At 37.9% G+C, this 22,144-nt stretch overlaps 1 protein-coding gene across 1 annotated transcript; it reads right to left on the bottom strand.

The window, feature by feature from the left end:
* Nucleotides 1–5,352: 5,352 nt before the first annotated feature.
* On the bottom strand, nucleotides 5,353–21,692 carry kif3a (kinesin family member 3A). Its single transcript, XM_062425691.1, has 17 exons — nucleotides 21,555–21,692; nucleotides 19,737–20,010; nucleotides 19,203–19,347; nucleotides 18,138–18,222; nucleotides 17,889–17,994; nucleotides 17,312–17,451; nucleotides 16,524–16,721; nucleotides 16,194–16,368; nucleotides 15,984–16,082; nucleotides 10,719–10,875; nucleotides 10,438–10,618; nucleotides 9,909–10,019; nucleotides 9,623–9,748; nucleotides 7,610–7,663; nucleotides 7,406–7,474; nucleotides 7,169–7,299; nucleotides 5,353–6,354 (listed from the first exon to the last, which is right to left on the bottom strand). Exons 1-17 carry the CDS (start codon nucleotides 21,558–21,560, stop codon nucleotides 6,306–6,308), a joined length of 2,106 nt encoding a protein of 701 aa, XP_062281675.1. The 5' UTR covers nucleotides 21,561–21,692; the 3' UTR covers nucleotides 5,353–6,305.
* Between the last annotated feature and the right edge of the window lie 452 nt (nucleotides 21,693–22,144).

The following is a 22,144-nucleotide window of genomic DNA, read 5'->3' on the forward strand; positions in this document are numbered from 1 at the left end:
CCCCTGAAACCCCCCCCCCCCCCCCCCCCTTTAACATCACAACTTTGAACTGTCTAATTGCACATAAGTGAGAGAGTCTCCCTTTCCTCTGGCCAAAAAGATGCATTCGTGTAAATATTGTGAACTATGTAATCGTTACAAATATTACCTGAAGATGGAGCTCTTTCTCAAGGGTTGTCAGTTGGTACACTAGTGCAAATATAGTTATAACTTATCTACAACTGAGCTAATTACTTCTCCAATTACCAGTTGTATCAGTCCATCAAAGATGTTGCATCTTTAATTAAGCACTTCTCAATTGGTCTGTCTTAGAAGAAGAAAACTTTATTTCAGACACATGGGTATGTCCATATCAATAAAATAAATATAAGGCATAATAGAACATTTAAAATGAATCAAGGAATGTAAACAATGATTATTGTCATGATCAATTAATACTGATCAGTTACTTGATTATTGAATTAATCATTTGATCAAAAAAATGGCAGAAAATAGTGAAACATAACTGTTACAATTGATCAGAGCTCAAGATGGCATCTGCAGATGTTTTCTATGACAAATAGTTCGGAACCCAAAGATATTCAGTTTATTATCATGTATGACAAAGAGAAGCATGAAGTCCTCACATCTGTGAAGTTGAAAACAGCAAACATTTGGCATTTTTGCTTAAGAAGTGACTGAATCGATTGATTATAAAAATAGTTGCAGATTCATTTCCTGTCAATGAACTAATCAATGAATTATATATATTTAAAATTGTTAGTTAATACTAATATGAATATGAATGTCCTCTAATCAATGAATTGACTAATTATTGAAGCTGTAGTCTATCTTTAAGTAATATCTTTTTTTGTCAAACTAGTTTCCAAGATCCAGAATATATCTGCATGCTTAATATTTGATTTGTTATATTTTCATAAAAACAACATAATTATTGACTGTTTTTTTAAGAGCTAAAACATTTAATCTTGAGTAAAACTGAGACTAAAGTTTGTCACAGCAAACAAACTCAAAGCTTAACTCAAATATCCCCTACACCTATACAACTAACAGAGAAGAAACAAAATGTGTTACTTCTAATAATTACATTAATGATAGCTACATGTAGGCTCACTGTTACAGTCTTTAATGGATTGGGGTCATCACTGATTCCATTCTTCATAAACTTTTAATATGAGTTTTCACATTAAAATGACAGTATTTGGTTATCAGATGTATTTCTTTCTTTCTTTCTGTCCTTACAAATTAGAATGTGTGTGGTAGGACATCAATTTTATCACCTTTAACAAGGTTATGACCTGAAATTGTTGAGCGCTTTCTGAAAGTCAATTCTTGATAAAGATCCACCAAGATTTTATCTAGAGACATGCATCAACCCTATTTCCTGAGTCTGTTCCTCTTCTGATGTGCCTCAGTGTCATAAGAAGCAACACTTTGACTGTAGAGAGTATTCGACTTTTCAAGCTCAGCCTGACAGTACTGGCTCACAGTCTCCTCCAAAGACATAAGGAACATGAATGTTCAGAGTCTCTCACTGATGATGCTGATTTCAATGGCTTATGCAGCATCAATCACAATGTCTCCAAGAGAGGCTCAGAAAAAGGCTCTTCTGACAGAAATTGATGAAGAGGTGAAAGAAGCCAATAAAACGGTAAGAAAATAACAAAACTACATGCTGTATGTTTGTTTGCTTGTTTGTTTCATAATATAATGACATTTTTATCTTGTCATTGAAGTCGAAGAATAATTACGTGCATATGGCAGAACCGAAGCAAGGTTACATATGTGAGGTACGTTGCAAACATTTTATGATCATTGTGATTATTGTAGAGTGGTCTTTGACGCACTTTGCATGGGACATGTGAAGTTAAATGATTTGGTCACTACTGCTAATTGTGACTTTCTCCTTGCAGAAATGTTTCTTCCATTACGCAGAGAAGGCTCTGAAGGGTCTGAAAGAGACTTCTTTACACAATCTCACGCGTAATTTGAAGGGGTACATCAAGACGGTAAAGATGAATTCATTGTTATTAAACATGCTTTTCAGTCCCTTCTGAAACCAACATATAAAAACAAGTCAAACGTGTTTCTGTGAATCTAAAAGGTGTTTGTTGTAACAATACTGTTCATTTTTCTGAACCTGTTCCGTTTTGTGTTTAACTAAATCTTTGTGTGCTTACAATTAAAATTATCAAAATGATTTAGTTTCAGAATGATCTCCACTGTCCCACGAGGAATACAAGAGAAATACATCTGCACCGTCTGCTGAAGGACACCCATGACTGTGTATTAAAAGCCTTGAGTGACCATTTGACTTATTAGGAGTGACTGTATTAATTAAGGAACACATCATTTACATGATTTATTTATATTTATGGCCATGTGCCACGCATGTATTTATTTTTCTACATATAATATTTTTATACGTGTATTGACATCAATAAATTATATGTTACAATTACATTTGTTGTGAAAGTCTTATTTTCTTATTTTTCAGTACTATACTGTATTTAATATTTAGCAATCTGTCCTTATCATTCAAGAGAAACTGTTTTCACCCAGTAACGGCTGTTTTACACAGAAGACTTTTGAACATGAGGTAACTTTTTAAGACACCAATTACTTAGTGATGTTAGAGATGTTCCAGCTGTAGGATTTGCCTCACTGGACCCTCAAGTGGACTATTGGAATTCCCAGTAAAAAACTTAAGAATATTACTCTTTAATGCTGAAACACATACTGACATCTTCATCTTGTCATTGAAGCAGAAAGATATTGACATGCATATGGTACCATGGAACAAAGTTCACGTGTGTGGGGTAAGTTGGAAACATTTTACAATTATTGTGATTATTGTACACAATGGTCTTTGACAGTTTGTTGCTGATGGAATAGAGAGTTCAAAGTATACTTCACATACATCTCACAAAGGTGGTCATTTATTCATTAAATCAAAAATGCTTGCAACCGTTTATATTTTTGAAGAAGGATTACATGAAAACTCTAGTGTGTGCATGCTGTGCCCTCACGATTAAGTTTATATTATTTAGGCAGGGAAAATGATGGATGTTTTACAGAAAGTGTATGAAAACCTGTGACTTAAATGGTGCCACATTCTGTCATTGTGTTACTTCTGGATGTAATTATGATAAAAAAACAAATGATTCCCCTTTTTGCTGGTGACCCCTGAACACCCCCCCCCCCCCCTTAACATCACAACTTTGAATAGTGAAACATAACTGTTACAATTGATCAGAGTTCAAGATGGCATCTGCAGATGTTTTCTATGACAAATAGTTCAGAACCCAAAGCCAAACATTTGGCATTTTTGCTTAAGAAGTGACTGGATTGATTGATTATAAAAATAGTTGCAGATTCATTTCCTGTCAATGAACTAATCAATGAATATATATATTTTTTAAATTGTTAGTTAATACTAATATGAATATGAATGTCCTCTAATCAATGAATTGACCAATCATTGCAGCTGTAGTCTATCTTTAAGTAATATCTTTTTTTGTCAAACTAGTTTCCAAGATCCAGAATATATCTGCATGCTTAATATTTTATGTTATATTTTCATTAAAAAAACACAATTATTGAGCAAATGGAAAATGTCACAGTCACATTTTCCATTTGCTAACAAACTCAAAGCTTGACTCAAATATTCCCTAAACCTAAACACCACAGACCTTTTGTGATGATGCAACATAAAAGAAACTAAATGTGTCACTTCAAATAATTACATCAATCATAGCTGCATGTAGGCTCACTGTTACAATCTTTAAAGGACTGATTCTATTCTTCATAAACTTTCAAATTAAAATGACAATGTTTGGTCATCAGATGTATTTCTTTCTTTCTTTCTTTCTTTCTGTCTTTACAAATGAGAATGTATGTGTTAGGACATAAATATTAACACCTTTAACACAGTGTGGTTACCTTCAACAAGGTGATGACCTGAAATTCTTGAGAACTTTCTGAGAATCACTTTTTGATGCACCAAGATTTTATCTATACACATGCATCAACCATATTTGGGTAGTCCCTTCCTCTCCCACGTGTTTCAGTGTAATTTGGTGTCAATATAAGCAGCAACACTTTTCAAGCTCAGCCTGAGAGTACTGGCTCACAGTCTCCTCCAAAGACATGAAAAACATGAATGTTCAGAGTCTCTCACTGATGATGCTGATTTCAATGGCTTATGCAGCATCAATCACAATGTCTCCAATAGAAAAGGCTCTTCTGAAAGACATTTATGCAGAGGTGGAAAAAGCCAATAAAACGGTAAGAAAATAACAAAACTACATGCTGTATGTTTGTTTGCTTGTTTGTTTCATAATATAATGACATTTTTATCTTGTCATTGAAGCCGAAGAATAAAAACGTGCATATGGCAGTACCGAAGCAAGGTTACATATGTGAGGTACGTTGCAAACATTTTATGATCATTGTGATTATTGTAGAGTGGTCTTTGACACACTTTGCATGGGACATGTGAAGTTAAATGATTTGGTCACTACTGCTAATTGTGACTTTCTCCTTGCAGAAATGTTTCTTCCATTACGCAGAGAAGGCTCTGAAGGGTCTGAAAGAGACTTCTTTACACAATCTCACGCGTAATTTGAAGGGGTACATCAAGACGGTAAAGATGAATTCATTGTTATTGAACATGCTTTTCAGTCCCTTCTGAAACCAACATTTAAAAACAAGTCAAACGTGTTTCTGTGAATCTAAAAGGTGTTTGTTGTAACAATACTGTTCATTTTTCTGAACCTGTTCCGTTTTGTGTTTAACTAAATCTTTGTGTGCTTACAATTAAAATTGTCAAAATGATTTAGTTTCAGAATGATCTCCACTGTCCCACGAGGAATACAAGAGAAATACATCTGCACCGTCTGCTGAAGGACACCCATGACTGTGTATTAAAAGCCTTGAGTGACCATTTGACTTATTAGGAGTGACTGTATTAATTAAGGAACACATCATTTACATGATTTATTTATATTTATGGCCATGTGCCACGCATGTATTTATTTTTCTACATATAATATTTTTATACGTGTATTGACATCAATAAATTATATGTTACAATTACATTTGTTGTGAAAGTCTTATTTTCTTATTTTTCAGTACTATACTATATTTAATATTTAGCAATCTGTCCTTATCATTCAAGAGAAACTGTTTTCACCCAGTAACGGCTGTTTTACACAGAAGACTTTTGAACATGAGGCAACTTTTTAAGACATCAATTACTTAGTGATGTTAGAGATGTTCCAGCTGTAGGATTTGCCTCACTGGACCCTCAAGTGGACTATTGGAATTTCCAGTAAAAAACTTGTGAGATAGAAGGTGTAAAATAATTTAATAAATAAAATATCCAGGGGATGGTGGGTGTAAACATTTGACATACATTATGATACAAAAAAATCAGTTTGCATCCACTACAGAACATTGTAAAATTAAATTAGCTAACAAAAACCTCATACTAGTGCATTATACTAAGGCATACAGTATGTATCTCAATATAACACAACATCTAACAAGATGACTTGCTTAGATGAGCAAATGGCACTAACATATGAGCTGGCTGACATGCATGCCCCTATGCTTCTGATCTAAAGGGAAAAATACAAAGCGCAGTTACATACTACAAGCTCTCTCATCTGTCCCCAACAATGATTTCTTGTTCTTTATGTGGAAGAAACTGATACTACGGTGTTTGCTCAGAGTAACATATTAAATTTAAAGTGCACCCCAATTAGAATTCAGGTATAATGTATTCATTACAACAGTTGAGACTTGACCTGTGTGTGTTCATCGTGAATCATGTAGTATGTAACACCACGCAACAACTTTCAGAAGATATGGATCCAGTTTTTAGTTCATGTTCACAATTCTATTTTCAACCCTCTGTAGTATCTTTCATTGTTGATCATTTCCAAAATTATTGATGTTGCAAATTAAATGTTTATGGTAAATGTCCCCCTTAATGCTTGTGGTGCATAATTAAACAGAGGCTGCTGCTGCTGCTGCTGAAATGTGTTCCAAAGCAACATTACAATGTTGGAGATCCTCAAAGAAGTCTTACACTATACAAATAACAGGTCCTCTTGGCCAAGAGGTCTTACTCTTCCGCGAACAACAGCTCCTTCACATTTAAAACCTTGTCAACTATACAGTGTATTCAGATAATATTTTAAATAATGTTCAACAATAAATTCTTCAGACTGAACTACTGACTTCTTTTCCTAAGTTAACGTCAATGTTGTAGTGAAATGAAGCTTGCCTCTAAGGTCTCTTCACTGCAGAAGGGATTCGATCACAGCTTCGGGCTTCGCAGATCTTTTCCTGTGTAAAGATGGTTGCATGATAACGGTTATCAACAGATTCTTGAAGCTTTCAGCCTCCTCAGTTCTCAGAATAACTGTATATCATGATATACAGCAAATAGCATCATGCAAAGACTTCATATCTACATGCTAGACACAGTCCAATATACAGGTCAACCATTTGAGTTCACAACCAATAATAACCTAAAATCAGGTTTCTGAAAGAGGCATCTGTCATCCTAAGATACATATATACATACATTTTTACTATTTCTTCACCATTGAACAGTTTTTGGAAGCCATTTATGAGATCTTCCCATGTGATAATGGCAGCTGAAATATCTCTGAAATTACACTGAAAACGACTATCTGCCTTCAATGCCACGTGACAAGCGACAGCAAGAACACAGCTCGCGATTTCAACATGCAAGGCCATACAGAAGGCGTTGTAGCATTTTTCTGATCCCCCCATTCAGTGCAACCACTGAATTAGTTGTATGGGTTAGGGAGCAGCATGGAGATATTACAGATAGAGATATATCATAGTCCATCCACGTGAGTCTTCCATGTGTTTGTCTGAGCTGATAGACAGTTGTTAGCTAGCCTGCTAAACTTTTCAAAATTGTTGCAAGTGCTTAATTGTTATTGTAGTTCTTCTTCATCTTGCATTTCTGGCAGTATATGGTTTCTGTAGCTGAAAGTGTATGCAGTCACATCCAGATATAAGGCTCTTGAAATGACAAATGTTAACGCAACCAAACACTGAGAAAATACACTGTTGAGTGGTAATGTTCAACAGGTTGTTGACTGTCAGTGTTCTGTGTTGAGATTACCTTCGTCCAGTCTTGGGTCGGCCACTCTTGCTACTTTTAGAAGTCCTGGGCCTCTCCAGTTTCATCAGTGACTGCCGCATACTCTCCTCTGTGTAGGCCAGATACACATGCGACAGGTCCACCTCAAATGGCTACAGCAGGCAGAAACAGAAGAAGAGAGAATGCATTGTGAAGTAAAATATCAGAAACATCACTCATTACACAAAAACAGGTACAAAAATCATAGAAAGAACTCACATCTTTTTCTTTTTTGTCTGGGGCAGGGGTCTGTTTTCTCATATTGTTTCCAGTGTACGCCACGCATTTCTGAAAGATGCAAGATAAAGTAAAAAGACAGATATTACAGAAAAGTAGTCCATAACTCAGTTTGCACCTTTAAATTGAAGTTAATCAAATCACAAACTACAGTGCGTGCATGTGTGTGTGTCAAAGTCGGCTCACCAGCTGCCATTCCCCAATGTCTTCATTCCAGTGCACGTAATTCTCTATCATCTCCTGCACAGGAAAACACGAGAAAGTATAAAAGTAAGAAACAAGGACAAACCAGGTAATACCATCTATCTGCAGAGCTGCAGGGTCAGCAGTGTTATGCAGAAATATACTACCTTTATTTTATGAGAAATCACAGGAAATCCTCTCTCCCATTAGTGCTAGCTTTACAGTAGTAGTTTTAATTTCGACAGACGAGACTATATTTATCAATGACTGTTTTTTCCATGACTAAAACGAGACGATGATGAGACGGCACCAATGTCCTTAAACACTGACTGTGACTAAATTAACACGCATTTTTGTTGACAAAAAGACTAAATCTAAATCATTAAATAAAAACAAATAAAATCTCGTGAAAAAATGAGGACACAAAAATATCATATAGTTTGTTTAGCTTCCTGTGCTCATGCCAGGACGACGTGTGTGACACTGTGAGGATCAACGTTACCCGGGGAACGCCGCGGAATGGCTGTGCCACAGTTTTGCTCTGTCCTCTGCCCGGTGTCCTCCTACTCCACCGGGAGCGTTACAGCAGCGGAGTGTAGTCAGGGGAGGATCCACCTTTTAAATTAAGTTGCACTGTTAGTACAGTAATTACGGCAGCCCAATCAAATCCGACCTGCAACCATAGGCTACCGTAATTACTGCAGTAGCAGCACAACTAAACAGTCCGATTTTGTCATTTTCTTTGATTTTTGTGCTTCTACTGGGGGTCAGGAGGCTACGTAGAAAAAGACGTAGAAATGTCTCTTTATATGTCTGTTTTATTTGTTTTTGTTGCTGAAATACGATCGAGAGGCTGCACGGATTGTTTTATTTTTATTTTTAAAGTTGACCGGAAGTTTTATGCTGATTCTGTGTCTGACTTTCTGGTGTGATCAGCTCTGTTGAGCTTGACGTTTTCTCTGATGATAGCAACAGTATGCTAGGAAGAAAAAGGCTGCATATTTGGTCCCATTTTATAAATATGCAAATCAGAACATGTTCTCAGAACAATATCTGGATGTATTTCTGTGACTATCAGACCCGACACCTTTAGCAAAGTTGCATTCCTAATCATTCAACATGTGTAGCTACTTCATCAGGTAATGATAACGTAAATCTTGGGAGATGAGTGAGAAAAAGACTAAAATTACATATCTTGGTTAGACTAGATTGACTGAAATTATAATTCAAATTAATCTGCTTTCAAAGACAAAAAAAGACTATCAAAAGACTAAAATGAGTTTCATGGACTAAAACTAGACTAAAATACTTTGGGTTTTCTTTTGACTAAAATCAGACTAAAATGCTGAGACTTTTAGTCGACTAAAATGTGACCAAAAAAAAAAAAGTATACGGTGGACTAAAATGACAAAAACTAATAAGAACATTTGACACAGGACTAAGACTTAAACTAAATTAAAAAAATAGCTGATAAAATGAACTCTACACAGTAGAGCGTTCAGGCCCAGTCCAAACAATGCAGCTTAGCTGGCTGTGTTTATCCAGCGCAAGTCGCATGTGTAAAACAGTGGCCGTGGATGAGAAGTGAAGTCAATGACATTATATTAGTTTATGATCTGCTTGTTCAACAGCTGTTTGATAGATTGCTCATACTGTCTGCATTACCGCAGGATTGTGACACTGATAGTGGTGAGCATTGGAGGCTCAGTTGCTCACTCTGAATTACTGTTGTATTCACACATGGGCTCAAACAGACTTTACACAGACTTTGTATTTGGGCACTGGCAATGCCTGGTCCAACTGATTTGGATATTTGTCTTCACACATACAGCTCCTCTGAGTAATTTACAGAAAATGTCAGGGTTTCAGTGCATGTATGAAACACGCTCCAACAAAAAAAATTATAATGCTTCAGTTCAAGTGATTGACCATGGATCAACTGTGTCAGTTGTTTGTCTGCTGGGATCTTCCGTCAGGTTATTATATACAGAATGATATAAAAAAAACCAGACAGACCTGGTATTCCTGTGGAATAAAGTTGTCTATGATGAGCATCTGGAGCCGGAGTTCCCGGCTCAGCTGACGGATGTTCTCCAGGAGGCCCTCGATCTCTCTGTGATGCTCTTGCTGCAGATCTGCCATCTAAAAACACAACAACCGCGACAACCTGGATCAATTTACTTTCTTCCACCCATTAATCAAAACTAACTACAGCCATGTGACAAGGTTAAAATGAAGAAAAAAAATAATAATTCAGTGGGCTACATGGCTGTCCCCACGCATTACACCATGCTATGCTAACCTCTGATTTGGCAGCCATCAGCATGGTCCATACTTTCTTCAGCTTCTTGGTCTTTCCTTGAGCCTCCTCCTGAAGGCTAGTGTATTTCTCCTCAATGTCCAAACGCTCTTGCTGATTAGAGAGAGAGAGAGAGAGAGAGAGAGAGGGATCAGTAGGATAAAATAATCCTTTATCAATCTCACAACAGCGTTACAGGAGCAAAGGGGCAAGAAGCATCAGCAAGAAGCATCAGTAAAAAAGCAAGATATAGTAAATAATTTAATAAACAGGCTGGTTGAATTCACATTATTGCACAGGATATGAAATATTTATATTGCAGGGGAGTAAATGTTTCTGTTTGAGTGTGTGGTCTACTAGGAACAGGGCTGATAAAGTAAAGTGTGAGAGCAGGAAGGAAGAGCCTGTGATATCTAACTGTAGTGATCATATAGAGGAAACTGTGGCAAACCTAACACAAAACTACTGAAGTCTACTTAATTAAGTACTGTGTCATTGGATTAGTTCTTCAGATCGAACTAGCATAACTTACCTCCTTCTCCTCCAGCTCTCTCCTCAGCCGCTCCGCCCTCCTGCGGCGCTCCTCCAGTTCATTATTGGATTCCTGCAAGAGCTTCTCCTGCTCCTCGGCCTTGGCCAAGAGGTCCACGCCACCTACAATCACCTTCTTCTCTAAGGCAGACAATTTCTCTAGCAGAAGGTGATGCTCCTGCCTAAAGGGGGTCAAAGGTAGATGAGGGTGTCAGACAATGAGCTGATGGGTGATGATGAGATTGTGGATGATAGAAATACAAATTCATTCGGCGGACTCACTGAGCTTTGAGCAGGTCCTTCTCCCTTTTCTCCAGCTCTGCTCTTGCCTTGTTCCTCTCCTCCTCCTCCATGTCCAGCTTTGCTTCCAGGGCCTTTCTTTCCTCTTCTATCTTTGCCTGCATCTCCACCATCTTGTCCGGGGAGACCTTCTTTCTCCCTTTAGGGAGACACACAGGGTACCATATAATGCTTTTAATTGAACATTTTTATTTAAATGTACCTTCTTTAACTACCTGTGTAGGTTAGAGTGATTAGAATGCACAAAATAAATCTGATAAGCAGCATTAGTATTATTTAACCTGTGCAGTTTTAGTTCATGAATATGCACTTGCTTTTATACAAAAACAATTCTTTTAAAAGGAACTTTATCCTAACAGCGAGTGGCAGTGAGATCCAGTTGCACAAAGTTTGTATTCACTAATACACAGTATTAAATAATTATTGTTAGTGTAAGCAAAATTTGAGCGGAAATTATACCCAGACAGACAGAAAAAATGTTGGTGGTGATGATATGATAAACCTGTAATCTATTAGTCAGAGTTAGTGAAAAAACTACACGACTGCCATCTGGATAATTTATGTAAATAGAGACACCTTTGCTACAGGACAGTAGGACCATGTAGATTCTTACACCAACCTCTTTCTTCTTGAATTAAGAGGTGTAAAGCAAGTCAGATAGGAGGCATTTGCACCAGGAGGAAAAGAGAAAGACAAAGAGCAACACATTACAGAGTGATCTCGAAAGTCTTATGACTCTACGGAGTGAATCACCACATATGTGAGGGACACGGAGGTGAAGAAACAAACCAAAACCCAATTTGATAATGAAACATGATGTAGGTTAGGTGAAGACCTATTTAGTGTCCTTTGGTGAAAAGGGTTACAGATTACACAAAGCCTAGCAGAGGTCTAAACTGGAGCAGAAGATATTTAAATGTCATGCAGAAACTGTCTATAATGTGGACACGACTGTGATCATTTAGGTCATGCTTGAAAAAAGTAGGTCAAATGTACTATCCAGGTTGCACAAAGCGTCAACACAGTAAGGTTGTTTTCACACCTATAGTTTGATTGTCTGGTACGCAGCAGGCAATAAATTGTTACAATGTAGCGTACTGACTTTGGTACGGTTTGGTTTTACATACGCATATTTCTAAATGAACCAAAATATATATTAGTTGAGCTGACTACTCCTCATAGGTCATTTTGGTGTTTATCTTTTGTTAACAACCTGCACTGAAAAAAATCACTGGACATAGTTTAGTTTTGCTGCAAGCCAAATTTCAGACTTTCAGCTGAATACACCCGTGGCATTCTTTCTACAATGGAAATCAAATATTCTGCAGAAAGTTCTTCACACCTCTGTTGCAGAAGTTCCCATAAATGTGTGGCACTTGTAGGTTGCTTTGCTTTCACTCTTCTTTTCAGTTGATCCCAAACCAGCTCAATGGGGTTTAAGTCTGGAGACTGTGCTGGCCACTCCATGATTTCAAGCTTACCTTCTTGTTCTTTTTTCCTGAGGTAGTTCTGGCATAGCGTGGATGTATGATTTGGGTCATTATCTTGCTGTAAGATGAATCCCTGACCAACTAGGCGCATACCAGAGGGTACTGCATGGCACTGCAGAATGCTGTGGTAGCCATTTTGGTTCAAGGTGCCTCTCACTCTGTACAAGTCACCAACCCTGGATCCAGCAAAACAGCCCCAAACCATCACTCTTCCTCCTCCATGTTTGACAGTTGATGTCACACACTGGGGAACCATCCTTTCGCCTACTCAACGGCATACAAAACTCCTGCGTGATCAACAGAATATTTTAAATTTTGATTCATCAGTCCATAACACCTTCTTCCAGTCTTCAGTAGTCCATTGGTGGTGTTTCATGGCCCAGGCAAGCCTCTTCTTCTTATTCTGACGTCTTAGCAATGGCTTTCTTGCTGCAACTCGACCTGTCAAACCTGCAACTGGAAGTCTTCTCTTCACAGTTGAAACTGAGACCTGCTTACTACGACCACTATTAAGCTGTGCTTGAAGCTGTTGTCCCGTGAGCCGCCTATCACGCAAGCTGTTGACTATCAGAAACTTGTCCTCTGATTTGTTGTGACTTTGGGTCTGCCAGACCTTTTCCTTTCAGTTTCCTTTCCACCAGTTTCTGAGTGCTTTTTGATGGTGAAGGAAACTGTACTCACTGACACCTTGACTTTTTTTGCAATTTCTCTGTAGGAAAGACCTACATTTTTAAGTGTTATGGTGGTCTGTCTCTCTTCCATTGTTAATTGCCTTTTTCTTGCCATTTTTACAGCAACGCACTACTTTCTGTAGTACAATACTGTTCAAATAATGTTCACAAGGGTATGGGACCACAGTGTGTTCCAACACTACTTTTATGCAGACAGATGGGGTTGTAAGTAACCAAGAAGAGTTGGGACATCTGTAGGAATTGGTAGCACCAACTTTCAACCTCCATTGCTGCAGAACAGCTTTAAGTTGTTAACCCATTTCTTGTTCCCTGAAAAAGGCCATTTTGTATAATAAATTATTTTTTCTTTTTGGGTAACCTTACCTTTTTTTTTTTAACCTCTGGCAGTTCACCACTTACCTTTGTACTATTTCAAGCTATTCATTGGACTTGAACTGCTTGATTTTCAATAAAAAAATGGAAAAATTGGGGTGTTCTAAAACTTTTGACCGGTAGTGTATAATATAAATATTAGTACTATCAGCGTTAACGGGTTAATCGCAAAGAAATTAAAGGCCGGGTATAACGCAATCATTTTAAAAAACGCTCCTCACTGACTCACTGTCACAGTCTGCTATTATAATGGACCTCTATAAACTGTGCACAGTGCACAGCATATGTCCATGTCAGGCGTCTCACTGCTGCTGTCATATTCATGCACTGTCTGCATGGCCTCGCCCTGTCAGTAGCACATTTTGTGTGATTTTTGCATTCTGACCGACGCAAACAAACCAAAACAAGGAGTCAAACAAACCACGGTTTGATTAAAACGCACTAAATGCTGTTGGTGTGAAAACGCCCTAAAACAGATCTGTCCCAAGATATCCTTGTCAAAACATGAAAATAAAGTAGTGTGGTCAGTAGCAGTGGGGTATTTGGGCTGTGTGCCAACAGAAGAGGCAGAGACTTACATCTGACACAGAGAAACTAAAAAGCCCCTTTCACACATGTACTGTAATCTAGAGGTTACAACAATTTGCCTTTGCAAACCTAAGACAGCTCAAGTGTCAATTAAATGAAAACCTACAGAGAAATGTATAATGAAGCCATACTGGAAAGAGATCACATGCCTCTCTTTACCTAGTCTGCACAAATATTATATTTCAATGACAAAATACATGCAGTCATATTTCATCTGCATAAGTATTATAATACGTAGTAATAAAAGATTAGGGGACAAATAGAAAAAAGTTTTTAAAAGTGCACCATGATGATGCGGTTAAGGTGTCTTCAGGTATTTCCCATCTCTTACTTAATTTCCTGTTAACATACTACTGCCGCCTATTTACGAAGAACAAAGAAAAAATGCACTCACTCAAAAGAATTCCTGATTTTAGTCTGCAACACAACCCAATCTTTTATTACTGATATGTCCAAAATAACTTAATTAAAATTAAATCATCATGTTCTGCTAATAAACAAGAATGAATACATAAACTCAACAAAGTTTAAAAACTGGGCTTCCTAATGTTACATGAAATTGTATTTTTCATGCAAGCTTGTCGTATAATGATGCACATCATGTCAAATCCACTTCTGTACACTTTTTTCTGGCAGCAGAGAAATTTCACATATTTGACAATCGAAAAAAACCACAGCGGTAAACAGACCACTGAGATGAGTCAAGCTGATGAAATGATATGAAGGCATCCGGAAATACCCGTAGAAAAACACCGACATGAGGTGAAATATATCAGACATTAACCAATTACTCAAAATTATTTCCAACTAAACAGGAAAAGTATTTAACCCTGAAACAGCATGCAAGCTAAAAAGGAACTGAAAAGAGACTTTACAACGTGGTCAGATTGTGCTTCACAGTCAGCAGAATTATCTGTCTTATTTAATTTAGAATCAACTTGATTAAGAACATCTTTCAAGAGGAGCTACAGGATACTTTGCCAACTTATCAGGATGCATACGCGGAGGCGACCTTCCATAAGCAATGACTTCAGTTAGCAATGAAGCCGTGGAGAAAAATAAAGCATTCAGCTAAAAAATATCCTTAGTATTTAGTGGGAACTGAGAGCACTCATTTTCCGCAACTTGACATTCTGCAGCAGTGTTTTCACCATGCTGAGAAGAGAATCCGCACTGGTCATGAGCAAAAAACCCATACCAGTCATTTTTTCAGTATAAACAGCCAAAATCACTGGCGTGCATTAAATATTAAACCAGCACATTTAGAGGTGCCATGGGTGAAAAGGGCTCAAGTTAGTGGGCAGATGGGCTGGTAGAACAGAGGGTGCTCAAACCCACTAGTCTGAGTTTTGTCCTTAGTGGGCAGTTTCTGAGCTACTGCTGCTATTGCTACTGTCTGAAAGGGAAGCAGAAGAAGTACCATAAAACTTGAAATCATAAAGTGAGAAACAGGTAGAGACGGAGAGAGGAGAGCTTTACATAGGTCCTAAAAATCAGGCAGCTGTGGGTGCACACATGCAAGTAGGAGTTACAGGTGAGCACCATACTCACAGAGGCTAAATGGTTTAGTTGTTATTAATTCAGACTAACCAAATACTATAACGTTGAAAAGAAGACTAATTTAAAAAAAAAAAAGGAAAATATAAAAAGATACCAATACATCTGGCCTCACAGATCATCAGCATTGCAACATAATTAAATCACTTTATGTATTCTTATTCATCTGAATTTCACAAATTCCATTTAATTAGAGCAAGTAGAGGGTGAGAATACCAGGGGAAGTCCTAAATGTGTTAAGTCAAACTGTTGTGTGTAAGCAAGTTAAAAAAAGAAAAAGAAAAAAAAAAGTGGAGCCAAGCTACTGACACCAAAGCAGCTTGAACTAGATAATTATCTGAGCTGGTGCTCAACTTCAATAATGCTGACTAATCACAGTTTAACACAGAGATATGAGGTAACACCAGATATGTATCAAACCATTTACCAAAAGCAAATTAAACCACATTTAAACATCCCTCACAAACATGTGAAGATTGTTTCAATTGATTTGTTTAGTTGTTTGCTGCTGCATGCTCGCCCTGTGCACATTAATTGCAAATTCTTACCCCTTCTTCTCCTGTGGCCATCTCCAGCATCAACTGCTTCATCGTCACCTTCATCCATCTCTTCTGATCCACTACCATCTGAGCCAGAGATTTCCTCGCCTACAATAGCACATTTTAAAGAAACATGCAGCAAAAGAAATACTGTAATTCAAACAGCATAATTACTTTGTACGGTGTTCACAGCTGAACTGCAAAACATTACATCATTACCTTCCTCCAGTTTCTTCTTCAGTTCTTCAATCTCCTTCTGAAACTGACGCAGTAAGGCATCCTTGGGGTCCTCATTGATTCTGGCTTTGTTCTTGATGTTTTTAGCCCTGTTAGCATAGCGCAGGGTACTGATGGTCTCATCATAATTATAGTCTGCAGGGCCTATATTTGCACACTGGTGGGGAGAAATATGTAATTTAAAATGTGTGGCAAAAACTGCAATGTCATGATCAAGCATGGCAAAATGCTAAGATTTTATGTTTGGAAACAGTCAATGTGCATGAAGTGCTTTAAAGACAACAGCTTGTGTGTTTCAAACATTCATTGTACCATCATGGTCTTGGAGTTTCCTCCGAGCGAATCCTGCAGCAGACGAGTTAGTTTGGAGTTCCTGTAGGGCACGTGCGTGCTCTTGCCATCCACCAAGGCGGAAATTACATTACCCAGTGTAGAGAGAGACAGATTGATCTTTGTCGCTTCCTTTAAGCGCTGACCTGTGGCTCCCGTCTTGCCCTGTCTCTCTGAACCCTGTAGGCAGGGAGCAGGGCAGACAAAACAGTGAGGGTCAGATGGACTAGAAGCTAAAAGGCATATATCCACCCTATATGATCTTATTATCATTGTACATTGAAATTAAGTTTGCCACTCTCATGCACGATGCAGTAAAAGGACAGACAGTAAATTATATGAGACTATTCAGAGACCTAACAATAAAGTTACTGACCAGTGTACTTACATACGTGAACTGACTAATAACAATCTAAACGATCAAATCTAAATAAACAGAGCCACAGCTCAGGTGCAGTGCCATCAGTAGATGTACAATAACGGCCTTAATAAATAGATAAATGTAGATATAACATCAGTTCAGAATGTGCATTATCAGTTAGTTCAGTGACAGTTAACAGTGACAGTACACACACAGAGAGAGTGAGTGAGAGAGAGAGAGAGAGAGAGAGAGAGAGAGAGAGAGAGAGAGAGAGAGAGAGAAAGAGAGAGAGAGAGAGAGAAAGAGAGAGAGAGAGAGAGAGAGACTTGAGCAAATGCAGGCAGTTATGGGGGACATTTAGAGGTACATTTCTGTTTTTACTCAAAACTATCAGGCTGCAAATACATACTGCAAGATCAACCAGATGAAGTTTTCCCATGCGGACATGTTGGTTTCCATCCACACCCTTCTCACTGCACTCGATGGTGATGGTGAAGATGGCGTGAGAACGGGAACTGTGTTCATTCATGTTTGTGGCACCAACAGACCCTAAACACAGGGAGATCATGTTTGACTTGACATGACTGATATGAGTTATTATGACAACACTCTTATATACTTACAAACTTTAAAATTTGTGCTGAAATTCAATTTGCTGAGGTGTTTGTCCTATTGATAGCATGCATTTATTTTAAGCCCATAGCTGAATAGCTTCTGTTCATTTCAAACATGCACTGGATTTAAAATAATAAACTATTAGACTTGTTTTGTTTTATGTAAAGCAGTAACCTATATCGACACAATCCTATATGTAAGACTCCAAGACTGCTAATGCCTCTTCAAATGTTTATTTGTGCTTCTCACAGTCAGTCTAATGTGGTTTTACTACATTTTGCACTGCTTAACATGTTAGTGAAAAATTCAGATCAATGCTCGATTCTGTGGGCGTCAATTTCCTTCTCAGAGCTATTTGTTGCTTTGCTTACGGTTTTTGTGGCCTAGTGTCATAATCCTGTCCATGTCATCAGCATTGTTCACAACGTAACCAGACAGGTCTTTGATATACACGCCAACATCCGGTCTTTCTTTAACCTATTAAGAAAAAAAAAAACGTAGGAAACTGTGTAAATTTGCTCTCCCACCTTTCACAAGTTTCCACGCTTGAAAAAATGACTGTCATGACAGACGGTCTTGTTTTTAATCATTGAACTCTATGATTTAGAGTTTTAATTTACCTCCAGCCTCTGCATCTGGTCCTTGCCCAACAAGTCTCGCACTTCCTCATTGTAAATCTCCAGGTACGAAACACGGACCAAAAACCTGTGGAAGTTTAATGTGTGTACATACAGTAAGATATATGCAGAAATTGAAACCTTTACAAGAGCTGTCATCACATGCCATACATAATCAATCTAACCAGAACAACCAAAAACAATCCCATTCCTCTTCCAGGCAGTGGGTAAACTTTCATAATCAGTTTAATGGAGAAAACTTGTTCTTGACAGTGGAAACAGACAACTGTTCAACTCATCATTATGGATACTGATCCCTTATTCTATGGCTGTAGGGCAGGTAGCGTAGCTCACTGATTACTGATAGTACTCCAACTAACAGGAAGAAAGCCCTCTAGAATTCAAAAGACACATTTATTCCGGTAGTATACTCGATGCAACTAAAACATATTGTAAGATGTGGAGCATGCATGCCATATAATCGCAGCGTCCCTGGTTTGAATCTGGCAGGGGACCTAAGCTGCAGGTCATTCCCCTCTCTCTGTCTCGTTGTTTCCTGTCGGCCTCTCTGCCTAACTGTCTAAATGAAGGCAAAAAAGCCCCCCCAAAAAAAACATAGTGTAAGAATTTAGAATACCTACAAGCTCTCTCACTTGGGTAAAATCAGATGTGCGCAACGATGTCCTTCATTACTTTTTCTTTACAAGCGTTTTCTGGGTGGTGAATTGTTCTAAATGAAACCATGTATGATTAGGATATGTTGTTACTTGATTGATAAACAAAAGCCACCGCCTCAGTTGAATATTACTAGTAGAAGTATAGTACATTCAGATGAAACTGTGGCTTCAGTGCAAAACCAAGGCAATATACTGATAACTGTGCCATAGGTCCATGTTTTTAAAAGGCTGCTTTTGTTGTGGAGTACACGCATTAAAGTTATAATTTATACCTTCCTGGCAAATTGTATAAATAAATTGAAGTGATGATTTTTGGTAGTAAAATAAAAAGTGGCTAATTTATGTGCAGACAAAATAGTTTTTGATATTTACAAAGTGATTGCTCTCTTACCTAGTGTCACCCTCTGCCTTGGCAATGTGACCAAAAACATGAGCAAAGGAGTTTGGGATTATCCCTCTGAGTTCTGGGACTGCTCTGACACCCTCCATGGTGAATGTTTTCCCTGTGCCAGTTTGTCCATATGCAAAAATAGTACCTGAAATGGACAGCATATCATAACAATCATACCATCAGAGTCAGTATGTAGTACATTATAGATAAAATACATTATAATAATAATAATTATTATTATGATTTATAATAACAGCTAGGCTACACACTTGCCACCTCTCTACTACACTTCCTGCATATACCCAAAATACCTGTGGAAAAGGGGAAAAACCCAGTAACCAAGGTGAATGCTATATACTCTACAGTAGGTCACAACACACTGATTCATAATGAAACCAGCAATTCTAGTATGACGACAATCAAATTACGATTAACCTAGTGTTTATGTAAGAGGCTATAAAAATGGATGTTCGTATGACAGAACGTCTGAGGTGAATGGTTTATTAATAAAAATTTAACTTTTTTTTTGTATACCATTGTATCCCTCTAATACTGAGTCAATGATGGGGCGGGCTGTGAGATTGTAGACATCCAGCTGTTTGCTGTCTGGTCCAAACACAGTGTCAAAGGTAAAGGTCTTGGGAGGCTCATGGGTAGTCTCCAGTTTGTTGACCGTTATGGTCCCACGGATCTCGTCCACCATGACGGACTGTTTGTGGCCCATCATCTTCTCTTTCTGGTTAAGGGGCCGACATCTAACCACCACCTTAACATTATCACTGATCTCTGGTTTGTCAAGCTTATTGCTCTGAAAAAAAGAAAAAAAGAATCACACACACACTGAAGAAAGACATTGTAATAGCATGAAGTAAAAAGCTAACATGGTCCATTAAGTGACAGGCATTTAATGGTTTGGCTTCATAGTACATATCAGACATGTTTTCAGTTTACAATTCCAGCAGATCTCTGAGATCACAAGGTGGAAATCTCCTCCATGTGCCTAGAGCATTTTCAAAGTCTGATGAGTCAGCATTCAGCATTTATGCACCTAAAGAAAAGCACAGTTTGCCTGCAGATCTGAGACTTGCTCTGACAAAAGCAAACTGAAGACATTCATCCAGTTAAAGATTTCCTTAAATGAAATTACTGTATTTGTTCAGTCTGTTTGTATATACATACACACAAATTATGTGTGTATGTGTGTGTGTGTGTGTGTGTGTGTGTGTGTGTGTGTGTGTGTGTGTGTGTGTGTGTGTGTGTGTGTGTATATGCATGGATGTTTTTTGTCTATGAGCACATTTTTGGTGGTTTTATTTTGTTTTTATGTAAAGCGCTTTGAACTTCTGTTGTATGAGATGGTGCCAAACAAATAAAACTTGAACTGAATTTAATGTACCTTAGGTAAAGTTATCTAGTTAATCAACTAACTACATACACATTCTTCAACATGGACGTAAGGACATTGCTGCCCATCTGTTTTTAGTAAATAATTAACACTGAGCAGTTCCTGTGCAGACAGCATTAAGCTAAGTACGCTGGTTAACCCTTACATACTGTTTGGGTCATATTTTACGTATTTTTACACTTGAAAACAATTAAAACACTGTAAATTGACATTTGTGCTTTTCCAGAATATACAAAAATGGAAATATTTCAATTTATGTTTGTGCAGCTGGTATACATTTTCGCACATAGGGTTAGTTGGGTTTAGCGGTTATAATGAAGCCTACCATTCAAATGTCGTTGCATCCTTCATTTACAATAAACAGAAATAACAGGAATGATGGCTGTCATGTTCTATTCTTTTAGATAACATGAGATTATGGTATAGTGTCACTGTTCATGCATTTTCTCTATAAAATTGCAGAGTCAAACCTCAAGAAAACACTGAGTCTGCTCTCTGAAATATTAATGAAGGATCAGTCATCCCATAAATTAATGGCTGATAAGATATCTATTGATGTAAAATACATTTGAGGCTTAACATTTGGTAAAGGGAATAATTATAAAGGAAATAAAACCGGGTCAGAAGATGAACAGTTTGTAAAGGTTAACTAACGTCATTTGCTTAGCTTTAGCCGTCTGCTAAATTAACCTTAGGCACAAACGTTGGTAGACGGACCTCAGCAAATTAGATAAAATCATTAGTATTGAACTCCAGTGTTTATAACGCCTAATACTGAGTGTGTGTGGTGATTGGTAAAACGTAATGTTGCGAGTGGTGCGCTATTTCCTAGTATCAGAGATGAACGACGATGCTAACCGGTTAGCATCACACCAGTGCGGTCGGAGGAAGGGAGGAACCCCTTTGCAAACAAAACAAAAAAAATGCAGACAGGCGCGGCGACTTACCGGCATAGCAAGGCTGCTGAACGGCGATTTAAATACGTATAAAGTGACAATGAGGTGTTTGTAAGGCTTTCACTTTGGGTTATCCAATTAATTTAAACGTCAGCGCAGAGCCCATATCATCAAAACGATCACATCCGATAGCTCGTTGTCAGGTCTACTCTGTCGGTGTGCGCATGCGCCACAGGTCGGTTAGTGTAACTGCATCAGTTTGTTTTTGTTTTTTTGTGTAACTGCATCAGTGACTAGAGGGAACACTATCTTATTACCGCAGATATTAATTTAGAGCAGATTCAGAAATACCAAATAAATGTTTGAGATTCAATCAGTGTCTCATTTGCAGTTTTTTTCCAGATTTGTAGAGTTCCCTATTCATGTGTGCATCAGCTTCAAAAATACACTTTTCGTCATGCTCTAACTCTCACCTCTTCTGGAAAGACCTCATAGGTTAGAAAATAAAACAGGACACACCATAAGAACGGTGTATATCCACAATCAAACATGTCAATTCATTACATTAATTCAGTTGACACATGGTGTCTAGTGGGGGCCCCAAGGGTTGTAGGTACTCTGACTGCCATAGCTTCAGATTG

The sequence above is a fragment of the Scomber scombrus genome, chromosome 9, assembly GCF_963691925.1.
Source record: "Scomber scombrus chromosome 9, fScoSco1.1, whole genome shotgun sequence".
NCBI lineage: Eukaryota > Metazoa > Chordata > Actinopteri > Scombriformes > Scombridae > Scomber > Scomber scombrus.